Source organism: Haliotis cracherodii, unplaced genomic scaffold (genome assembly GCF_022045235.1).
Source record: "Haliotis cracherodii isolate W230 unplaced genomic scaffold, xgHalCrac1.p SCAF_6, whole genome shotgun sequence".
NCBI classification, from domain to species: domain Eukaryota; kingdom Metazoa; phylum Mollusca; class Gastropoda; order Lepetellida; family Haliotidae; genus Haliotis; species Haliotis cracherodii.
Window position 1 is genome coordinate 21,250,155 of NW_027266319.1, and position 12,185 is coordinate 21,262,339.

A 12,185-nucleotide genomic window follows, 5' to 3' on the forward strand; every position below is an offset into this window, starting at 1 on the left:
GAATACAGCATGTCATCGGACACCCTCGACATGTGTCTCGTGAATGTGCTGACTAGCCATGCATATTTCACTGAAGCTCTATGCGCGTCTATAGACGCCGTCCCATAGAGCGATCTTAGCGCTACGACTGTCGTAAGTATGTGTTAAAGTATGAGAGTAACGGTTACCTAGCGCTAAGATCGCTTTGTGGAACGGACCCCGTTGATTAGTATCTTAATGGACCCACGGTCTTTTCCCCCCAAGTTCCGATATGCTTATGTTAAAATCCTACATTTTACGCGAGACTATCAACGCGGAGAAAATGCGTTTAAAATTTCGTCCATTAACGTAACTGGGAGATTGCTCTCTCGAATATGTGCCCATCTCTTGATTACTCAGTCCAAGTGGAGAAGTAAACATGAGAATCACACGAACGTTAGCAATATTTGAAATTAACTTTCGTTTTCTAAAACCCTTCTCGAAACTCTGTGTACATTTGTTCTAGGGGCCCTTATGTGGTCACAAGTTTTTGTAAAATCGTAAAGCTGTTAAATTGTTTCTGGCCATCCTCTCAAACTCCACATTTTTATCCTCTACCCGGGAACTGTGTGACATATATAAATCTGCCCTACATAGCAGAATATTATATATGATAGTTAACTGGGTTACTTCGCCATGCCATGGCCTATTGTACGTAATTCAACCGCTGCACACCGGCTTTGCCCTCTAACCTCGCTAGCCTATTGTTTATACAACCCCGGAGGCCGACACGTAACTAAACAACAGTCGTGGGCAGACGATCACTGTTCCAAGGGAGGTAACTCTAACTCAGTTCTGATTCCTAAAAATAGCATAACGTGTTTCCGTTCTCGACCAATCAGTGTTTGCAGTCTTGTCCTATATTTAGCAACAGGCAAACCGCCTATATATACAGTCCTGGGCCTTGACTCACGTTCACAGCGAATCTGTACATAGGTAGCGGGAGCGGTGATCAAAGTACACCACAAAGCCAACAAGTTGACACAGATCACAAACGACACCACAATTCACTTCATAATTGAGGCAGTCTGGACAGGATACTATCGTTCACTCGGATAACTGACGTGTCCAGGTAAGTTACCGTAGTTTGTTTAACGGTATTTATAGCAATTCCGTTTACAAGTTGGTTGTCTTGTGTCACAGGTTGTCAGCATCAAACATGGATGTCATCCAATGTCGGACCATATCATATGACCTACCCGTGTTTGGTCGATTAAAATAGAGATAAGGGGGTAAATGACTGAAATGTAATTGTTTGTTATTTTGCAAACTTGGCGTGTGTCATCGGTGCAATGTGTCCCATTGTCTCCCTGGCCCCTGTAGGCGTCCCAAGTTGCCTTAGGTTGTAATAGGATCGGTATGCGGACAAGAGCGAACGCCCTCTGTGGCCGCCGAGTTGTGTACAGGTAGACATGATGGTGTATATAACGCCTAGATGATTTACGCTTACAACGAATGATATATCTCCATATCATATATCATACTGTACATTATGATGGGCGTGGCTCGGTCTGGCCCGGCCCGGGAGGGGTCGCAGTGTCAACTTCCGGGTTGTTGGTTCTCGAGACGTTATCAGCAAAATGAGTGGTATTTCTGTGGAGTGATAAAATTATGTGCTTGCTTTTTGAAACTGAAAAGAATTGATTCAAGATTAAGCATATGTATTATAAAGCTGTAAGATGTATTATCAACAACTATAATAGCTTGTATTCCTGGAATATGTAAAAAAAAGTACACATGGTGTATGTTTTAACACGCTATTTGTTGTTTTAAGACATGACAACTCAAATGACATGATTATATCACAAGAATAATATATTTGTACATTTCACCATTTTGAAAATTAGATTTTCCAAACATATATCCAGTTAATAAATGCATCGTTACTTGAACATTGTTGAAATATTCAAACGGAATACCAGTTATGGCGGTTGTTACATTTGACACCACTTAGCTGGAGATATATTTATACGCTCACACCAGTTATGCCTGAGAGCGAGGTATGTCAGGTTATAGAGATTGAATCCACAACAGCTTTTGTGCTGCTTATATTCATCTGACGACTGGGTCACATACTTGATCTCCCATAACACACACTACCCAGCCAAGCTTGACACAGCAGTCGAGGTGGGAGTTGTCTGAAGGACAAATAGCAGGTGTGTGGCAACGGTGTTCCACAAAAGTATTTCACACATTTGGCGTGGTGAACGTTGCTATTATGTTAGTACATATAATAATATGTTTTTACTTTTATTGATATATTTATATTATATATTTAATAAATGGGCATTTTCTTATTCCAAGCTCTTACACCATGCATATTCTTTATCACGTTCACTCGGGCATGGAGGGATTATGTTAGGATATGGCGAGAGTATCGTGACAAGGTATAGTTTAGTGAGTATATCTGTCCATTACGCTATGGATTGATTACAACATGGTGGAGTCACGTGATAAGACAATCGGTGGTTGGCAATACTCCGGTGACAAACACGTTAGGTAAGACGTCAATGTGTACCCCAATGCATTATATTACCAATATTTACTCGTCCCCCTTTCAACATCGATGTAGCCTAAGGGTTACATATAGTGTTCGATCGCCAACCGGAAGACCTGTGTTCGATTCCCGATATGGGCATAATGTGAACGCCCGTTGACGGTATTTCCACCGATATGTCGCAGTCTTGGGGACACGTATAGTTCTTAATTTTATGAACATATTTTCGAAAAAAACTTTAGTTGAGATATGCTTTATTGTGAAATGTAACATAACTAGGTGGGAGAGATATGACAATCGGTATTGGATGGAAGGATAATATAATCGACGGGAAAATTGTGAGAATATACGGGAAACACCAAATACCCACCCCCTGTACATAAAATGGACTTGTCCAACATTGCCCTGGACGGGTTGTATTCAGAGAGTCATCATTATATAAATACGGGTAAATGGTCTTAAAGCTTGTTCATTTTCTTGACACCCTTAAAAGGGTTATACAAGATGTTGATATCTCATGTAAGGAATAGACGACCCGTGGTCGTTGTTTATCGTACAATAATACACTGCAGGGAAAATAAATCACTCGGGCTGTGCCCCGCATGGTTTACTCTCCCTGCTGTGTTTTATTATACGATAAACAACTCCCACTCGTCGTATATTTCGTAAGCAACATGCGACGTATTTATTTCGATTATGTAAAAGTGGTTTAATGAGGGGAATACCAAAGCAAACGGGATGCTATCTTGGAGGTGATTTTAATGATTTGTACACTGTTATCTTTTCGTGTAACCCAGTGACATTCCTCAAACACTCAACAACACTTTACTAGGTAGTGTACTCGAGGCTACACAGTACGTTGACCCCAGGTGGCGTTGTTAGTTTCTTTTTAAGATTTTGTTTCCAATAACAGTTGTTCAACGTTTCATGTACACGGTACAGTCATACGCCCATTATGTGGCTCCAAGCTCCAATCGCAATACGGATCATAACTGCATGGGTCAAGTTTTGTGTTTGTCTTGAGAGATGAATTGCTATGATAGACAGTTGTTAAAGGTGGTTAGCAGAGAATGTTACGCTATTTGGTTAACGCCAACGCAAATATTAAGTTGTATCGTTTTGGCAAGATTTCGAACAAAATAACATGCGCATGAGCTTTCCTTTTCATAACATCTGTGAATAACATTACCAGATAAGAGGACATACCTGTTAACTTATAAAGTGAAATCTCGTTAGTGATTTAACTAAATGGTACAGACAGAGACTAGTACCGTGGCTTAATAAGGACACGTCACTATCTCGAAATGTGGATATTCCAATAGATTTCCTATGGTACCAATGACTTAAGAGTGTCACTGCTTTTTTATATTAACAGAAACTGTATTTGTACGTTTATTGTTTTTAGGACAACAAGATGGCGAATGCACCGCGCCGGAAGAAGCTAGTGATTGTGGGTGACGGCGCTTGTGGGAAAACATGCCTGCTGATTGTATTCAGCAAAGACCAGTTTCCTGAAGTCTACGTGCCAACAGTTTTCGAAAATTACGTTGCGGACATCGAAGTCGATAATAAACAGGTATGCATCATTCACGGGCCACACACCTCGTGACCTTCTTCAGTAATTGGTGTGACGTCAAGGAACATGATATCCCGATTAGGCCACTATGAATTATTTCTTAGATTTTCATCTAAAGTTTCACAAATATGAGGCGCCAGCTTTATAATTTTGTTTAAGGAATTAACTGTTCAAGGTTATGTGTACATGAGCGGCAGTGTCTGATTCAACAGATGTATGACAGACAGGCCTAGGCAAAGGTGTACTTCTTCGAATTCAAGCAGCGAGGCAACACATCAGCGAATTTCGTCATCTGTAGGAACAATAACATGGTGTCAGCCTGGGGTGGTGGTGGTGGGACGGGGATGAAATCTAAAAAATACTAATAAAATAAGAAATATATCCTATATACAAACGGTAAAAACTAACATTTTTAGTTCACTAGACCTTATGATGATAACATATAGCAAAAACCTTAAACATGGCAAATTTCTACAAGTCCTTGTGATACCCTTACTATTTGGCAGTTTGGCAAGGACTACGAGACTAGTGCCAACTTCTAACGCTGTGTACGGGGAGGCGGGTGGAAGGGTGTAACCTACGGAAAGATTTCGCTCCTCGCCGAAGACTCGGGTTCGGTTCTCGATATGGATTCTATGATATTGACCGCTATGTGTCTGGAATATTTACCAAAAACGCGGCGTTAAATTACATTAACTCTTTGGGAGTACCGTAATAATTCCGATTACATCCACACCGAAATTGCTATGTAGTAAGCCTCTTTATGTTATAGTAAACGTGTTCACATTGAGAAACGAGTGGTGTGAACGAAACAATGAACAATATTCATTGAGGTCATGAATAGGTTTTATTCTTAGTACCGATATTCCTTACCAAAAGAAGAGCATGGGTGAGTGAGTGAGTGAGTGGGTATGGTTTTACGCTGCTTTTAGCAATATTCCAGCAATATCACGGCGGGGGACACCAGAAATGGGCTTCACACATTGTACCCATGCCGGGAATCGAACCCGGGTCTTTGGCGTTACGAGCGAACGCTTTAACCACTAGGCTACCCGACCGCCCCAAGAAGGACATGGAACCATAGATGACAACCAACATGATGAATAGTTGATTTGGTTGTGCCCACCTCCTCCAAAACCCTTTGAAACAAAGGGTTTCTCTAACCCCAGTCCCCTACCAACCCTGTCAGCAAAACGTAAATTCATAATTTGAAGTGTTTATATTTACGAATAGATATTGCCCGTCATGACCTACATAACATTAGGGACGTTCGATTTCCCGGATGGGTACGCTGTATGAAGGCCATTTCAGCCCCCGCCCCCGACGTTATAGTGCTGGAATATTGGTAAACGGGGTAGAAAAGAACGTCCTCCCTCCCTTTTGACCTTTCAATTGTTTCCTCTATGTAGGTGGAACTGGCGTTGTGGGATACTGCAGGTCAAGAAGACTATGATCGACTCCGCCCGCTGTCCTACCCAGATACTGACGTCATCCTCATGTGTTTTTCAATCGACAACCCAGACAGCCTTGAGAACATACCCGAAAAGTGGAACCCGGAAGTGAAGCATTTCTGCCCAAGCGTTCCCGTCATCCTCGTCGGCAACAAGAAAGATATCCGTCATGATGACCACATCAAGGCTGAGTTGGCGCGAAACAAACAGTTTCCGGTTAAATCGGAAGAGGGTCGTAATATGGCTGAGAGAATAGGAGCAGAAGCGTATCTCGAATGTTCGGCTAAGACGAAGGATGGCGTGAGGGAAGTTTTCGAGACAGCAACTCGTGCCGCGCTGAAGTCGAAGAAGAAGAAGAAGTCCAAAAAGAGCAAATGTAAGATTCTGTGAAGTCAGAGGCTTGTTTTTGACAAGACTTTTTGACGTGCTCGCTGGCCAAGGTATTGTTATTGGCATATTGCTATGTGATGATTGGAAGAACCGGACTCTTTCGTGTAAACGAGCACATAACAATTATCGCCTCTGTGCAGGCACGTTTGACTTTGTTGTGAAGACGATGATGACGTATAGACTATGTTTATCAGTATTCATATGTTGTTTTTATCACGTGTTCCCCTATGTAATGCACAGATCAACACACCAGCAGGGGGCGCAGGGTGCATGTCCAAGCATTGTTTGACTTCTGCCAAAGTTTGATTGCAACGAATCCTAGAATATTTCACCAAATGTTTTTTTGGGATATGTGTTTCTTTTTATTGCTTCAAGCCATATGAACAGAATGTCCCCATCACTGAACTGATCACTGATATATAGCTATCCATATTGTATCAAGGGTAGATAATCCAGGACCCTTCTGCCCTGCCGTGCTCAGTGCAGTCCTGCTAACGTGTGATAATTCATCGTAACGTGATAAATGGCTACATTCCCTTGTGTGATGGTTGTTTTGTAGATATGTATACATACATTGGAATGCTCTTAAAGGGAGACTCCTCTGTGAAACGAGGCAGTCTCTCATTGCTGTGTAAATAAGTAGCTCTGTGAAACTTGAGTAAGTTTAATTGCAGATGGTGTTAGAGTTTAGTTAGCTGCTGGGTTGTGTTTCTTACTTCCAGAGCTTGTTTCTTTCATCTTACCTGTGTATGAAACGGTCATGAAAACATCTGGTTCTTTTAAGGTCCGCGGTGCGGTGACCATTTACGGTTTCGATCTTGACCTTATCCAGACTTGGGTCAGAGACTCTATTTACGTGGATATTAAATTGTTAATGATTAAACAGATACACAGACTCACGTCTCACACTGGCTAGGACTGCCTATTTCCCAGGGCCATATTTTAGGTAAGGTTTAGTTCATAATTAGGTGTCACGTGATTCGTTCTGAAGGCAAAAATTAGGGGTGACCTGTGAACCAAAGTGATCTGTGATAACGGCATCTCAGTGTCAGAATGTTGTTTGTAACGTACATGTTGTGGATATGACGCTTTGTTTGTGGCAGTCCAGTACTACAAGAGTACACCGATTATCTCCCTTGAATGGCAAGTCTCACGTACACTGTGCATCGAGACATTTTTATGTAACTTACACCTACAGAATGGCAACGTAACAGGTAGATACAGAAATGTTAGAATTCTGTCTAGTCTCTAGCGTATCGTTGACATTAACACAGACATGTACATATATTGCTGAAGTTAATTCAATACAGTTAAATTCCAGGATATGTATGAAACTGCAAGTCCTCACATATTTGTTCACCTACACATTACATAAATGCCATATTCGAGTGTTGTTTTTGTTTATACCATATATTCGGATATGCCACTTTTTGTTTCATTTATTATGTTTCGAATTCAATTGTGAATAAAATCAAATGTTTTTCAATCTGTTTTTTTACTTTTTGGTTGGGCATAGTGGTACAGGGATCAAGTCAACATTATTGTTGAGTCGAGGAAAGAACAGATTAACGGTCATAAGCGTTCATCATGTTTTTTTATAAATCGAGTATTTGACAGTTACAAGTTTTAAGCGTCTCACGGGCAGCCGTGTAGCCTAGTGGTTAAAGCGTTGGCTCGCCACGCCGAAGACCCGGGTTCGATTCCCGACATTGGTACAATGTGTCTGGTCTCGGCCTCCGCCCTGATATTGCTGGAATATTGCTAAAAGCGGCGTAAAACCATACTCACTAACTTTAAGCGTCTCACATGGACTGTACATGATATGAGCATCCTCTTCACCGGATGTTTGCTCGCTAACGCAACTGGGCGTGACAAGAGACTGGGCTACCATCTGTAAGGACAGCGTAAACAAACATTGAGGCAATATTTGTACGCATTTCTGACCACTGATTACAAAGGCTGCATGTTAATTAATTTCTTCAACTTACACAAACAGACAGCTCGTCGGATGTCGGTATTTGGAAATTCCCTTGATAGTTAATAAATAAAAGTATCCCTGCAGTGAAAGCAGTTTTTTATTATTATTTTGGATTGGCTTGATTATACGATTACTACTCCCTTGTTGCCATCCATGTTTCCTGGTATAACTGTGTATTTCTTGCCATTCACGTGATGCTCAGTCATCCATCAAAGGATTAACCGAAAATACGTCGATTGATAAATCACTGTTGTTTTGCACAGTTGATTTGTCAAAAGTAAGAGTGAGTAAGTGAGTGAGTATGGTTTTACGCCGCTTTTAGCAATATTCCAGCAATTTCACGGCGGGGGACACCAGAAATGGGCTTCACACATTGTACCCATGTCGGGAATCGAACCCGGGTCTTCGGCGTGACGAGCGAACGCTTTAACCACTAGGCTGCCCGACCGCCCTCAAAAGTAAGAGTTTAAATGTGTAGGTTTACTAAAAAGACGGAATACACACATATTTGGGCGTGAAGTGCCAATATGAAACAACATACATGTACTTTGTTCAAAGGATTAACCGATAATACGTTGATTGATTTCTCATTGTAATCTAACTCAAAGGATTTGTGTTAAACACCGTGGACATCATGAAAGCTGACCATTGAGACTTGAAACCTATGTGAAACACCTGAAACAAACTCACGTGATCAGACCGCCTCCGTGGTCTAGTGGTAGAGCGTCCGCCCGGAGAGCGGAAGGCCCGGGGTTCGATCCCGACCGCGTCATATATCACACCAAAAGACGTTAAAAGATGGTACTTGTTGTTACCCTGTCCGGCGCTCGGCATGAAGGAGCTCAAACAAGGACTGGTCGGCTCGGAGTCAGTATACTGTGTCTGAGTGGGGTATTCATGTTAAACTGCAGCATTGTATCTCAGTGGGCTAGCACTTTAAATCGGCATCAGTCCGGTCTAGTACAAGCACACACACACACACACATGCATGCAGGTCGCTATATAAGTGCAATAATCTTGGACGCGATGTTAAACCCCATTTCACCTCACCTCACGTGATCAGTTGAGAAACGAACACGGGTTATGATATCCAGACACGCTGTATGTATTTAATACTATTACATTGTTACAAAGACACGTGGCATCCATACAAGTTTCTTTGTACAGCTGCTGACGTATGGGATACTGTTCCTTTGTGTGGTTATTTACGGATACGAAATTTGCATTTTGTTTTCATTCATTTGCTGTAGCATTAAACATAATCATCCTCGTTCCTCTATTTTTCGTTTGGAAGTTCTTCAATGCGAGACAGATAATACAAAGCTTTGAAGTAATCAAAGTGGTGTTCACCTACTTTATCTAATCTTTTGGTAAAAGATTGGTCAAAGTAATCAGGTAATCTGGTTTTACTTTGCTTGACTGGATTTAGGTCATGAGGTGATGTGGGTTAACTATGCTTGACTGGATTTAGGTCATGAGGTGATGTGGGTATGGATGATCCCACTCTTGAATAGATTACCCAAGTGAAATGTTTAGTCATAATACATATTGACTTTTACGTATACAACCCCAAACTTTGCTCACGTCAAATATTTAGTTTTTGTCACAACTCAAAACAGCGTAAGGGGAAATCCCACAATACCAATCAAGTGACTTATCAAAACTTCATCATCATTACCGCCGCTACCCACATATGCATTTCCTTAGTGTTTCTACCCCTGAAGATCCGGGTTAGAATAGATCTTCAGCAACTCATGCCTGCCATAAAAGGCGACTATGCTTGTCGTAAGAGGGATCCGGTGGTCAGGCTCGCTGACTTGGTTGATGCATGTCATCGTATCCCAGTTGCGTGGATCGATGCTCATGATGTCAATTACTGGATTGTCTGGTTCAGACTCCAGATTATATACAGCCCGCCGTCATATATTTGGACTATTGCTGAGAGCGGCGTTGAACAACAATCAACCAACCTTATCGTTTCAAAGACATAGCTGCATTTCATTGTATTGCTCAATGTGACGATACGCCCTTATACTATCAATAAAAGCGACAAATGCGCTTACAGCGGGCGAAACAGAGGTCGCGATCTTGTTGTGATTTCTGGGATTTGATCCCAGTATCCACAGGAAAAACAAAACAAACAAACAATAACAGGGGCGACAGCCAGTGGCGGTGAATTGTCAGAGATCGGCGCCCCTTTATAATTAATATCTCAACCTCCCAAAGCCCTTTCGCGGAGCTTGTTACGATCTTGTATAAGGGAGGTAACTCTATGTTAACTCAGGTCACATGTATGTCGATTGAATTCGACCAATGAGTGGGCTTGTTTTGTTTTATGATTCTCATAAGGAAAACCATTTAATTATTGATTTATCCACTATCGAGGAAGATCAACCGACATTATTAAAAGTGCGCTTGTTGAAGGTAAGATCTACTATTGGTAATTAGGGTCGATCCTCGCCTCATTTCATCATGCGTGTGACACCTGACAACTTTGTTTCATGACTTTCGAGATACCATATGTTGTAAACCTACATATATGTATGAATATTAGTTAAAGAAAACATAATTTTGAATAGCTTCATTTTCAATGTGAATAATCATTTCGCAATATATCAGGAACAAACGGGGAAACGAAACGTGTTCGCCATCAATCATCTTTTACATGAATGCGCTAATTTTTCACCTGAGCATATTTTCAAATGCATTTGTATTAACAAAACCAGACAATTAATGACAGGTTGCATGGAAAACAATTGTTTGAGTGAAACCTAAGAATTAAGATATATTCTATTTTTAAAATTTCCTGTGGGGCCTTGGCTGTATACAAATAGCGCACGCGCAATTATTCCAAGAATATCTCATATGAATACACCAACAAAAAAAGAAGAAAAAGGGGTGGGTCGGCTACCCCCTCGCTTTTAGCAATATTCAAGCATGACCAATGCGCGGTGCATTCCAAGCTGTAACTTTGGGCTACCCAGCTGCTCAATTTAAAATAGCCTTTACTTTGAATACGACAGGCCCTATATCCGTGTACTCTGCAGGGAAGGGTGTTTGGCTAGCGCACTTTGCGTAACGTGTGTTGTGTGCCGAATAACCGGGATCGATTTTCCCATATGGGTTAAATGTGAGAAGTCGACTCCTGGTGTCGCCCTATTGTGAGCTTGCTGAAATATTTAGGTAGAACCTCACTCACTCACTCACTCACTCACTCAACCTAGCGCTCACCCACTCACTAACCCAAGCGATCGCCCGCTCACTCACTCTAGCGCTCAGACACTCACACACTCACTAACCCAAGCGATCGCCCGCTCACTTACTCTAGCGCTCAGACACTCACACACTCACTAACCCAAGCGATCGCCCGCTCACTCACTCTAGCGCTCAGACACTCACCCACTCACTAACCCAAGCGATCGCCCGCTCACTCACTCTAGCGCTCAGACACTCACCCACTCACTAACCCAAGCGATCGCCCGCTCACTCACTCTAGCGCTCAGACACTCACCCACTCACTAACCCAAGAGATCGCCCGCTCACTCACTCTAGCGCTCAGACACTCACACACTCACTAACCCAAGCGATCGCCCGCTCACTCACTCTAGCGCTCAGACACTCACACACTCACTAACCCAAGCGATCGCCCGCTCACTCACTCTAGCGCTCAGACACTCACACACTCACTAACCCAAGCGATCGCCCGCTCACTTACTCTAGCGCTCAGACACTCACACACTCACTAACCCAAGCGATCGCCCGCTCACTTACTCTAGCGCTCAGACACTCACACACTCACTAACCCAAGAGATCGCCCGCTCACTTACTCTAGCGCTCAGACACTCACACACTCACTAACCCAAGAGATCGCCCGCTCACTTACTCTAGCGCTCAGACACTCACACACTCACTAACCCAAGCGATCGCCCGCTCACTCACTCACACACTCCCTCCCTCACTAACTTATATACTCACACACTCACTCACTTTTCCTTGCGGTCACCCACTCAATGGCACAATACAACAATGGAATAACACCAAACGTAACTGATTATGTGATCTTTCTTACAGCAATTTAAAATATCAATACCGTCATCCACACCCAAAATTTTGATGACAGTCAGTGGTTCAAAAGTTCACCGAAGTGGTAAGGATTAGCATCATGGCGATGCCTAACTGTTGCTCTTCGAAGAATATGTGCGAGCACACAAGTACAATTGACACCTACTTATGTTTGTCATTACAGACCTAGTTTGAATAATGGTGTGTTTGAAC

General features: G+C 42.3%; 1 protein-coding gene across 1 annotated transcript; it reads left to right on the forward strand.

Annotated features, from left to right (window-relative positions):
• The first annotated feature begins 922 nt into the window (after nucleotides 1-922).
• LOC139444724 (transforming protein RhoA-like) lies at nucleotides 923-6,865 on the forward strand. The gene is made up of 3 exons (XM_071225655.1): nucleotides 923-1,090; nucleotides 3,921-4,091; nucleotides 5,501-6,865. The coding sequence occupies exons 2-3, from the start codon at nucleotides 3,930-3,932 to the stop codon at nucleotides 5,930-5,932; spliced, it is 594 nt and encodes a 197-aa protein (XP_071081756.1). The 5' UTR covers nucleotides 923-1,090; nucleotides 3,921-3,929; the 3' UTR covers nucleotides 5,933-6,865.
• The last annotated feature ends 5,320 nt before the right edge of the window (nucleotides 6,866-12,185 follow it).

Bases quoted from the DNA above. Each gene is read 5' to 3' on its own strand.
- LOC139444724 (XM_071225655.1), top strand. From the start codon at position 3,930: ATGGCGAATGCACCGCGCCGGAAGAAGCTAGTGATTGTGGGTGACGGC. The intron at 4,092-5,500 runs GTATGCATCATT...TCCTCTATGTAG, and splicing joins TCGAAGTCGATAATAAACAG to GTGGAACTGGCGTTGTGGGA.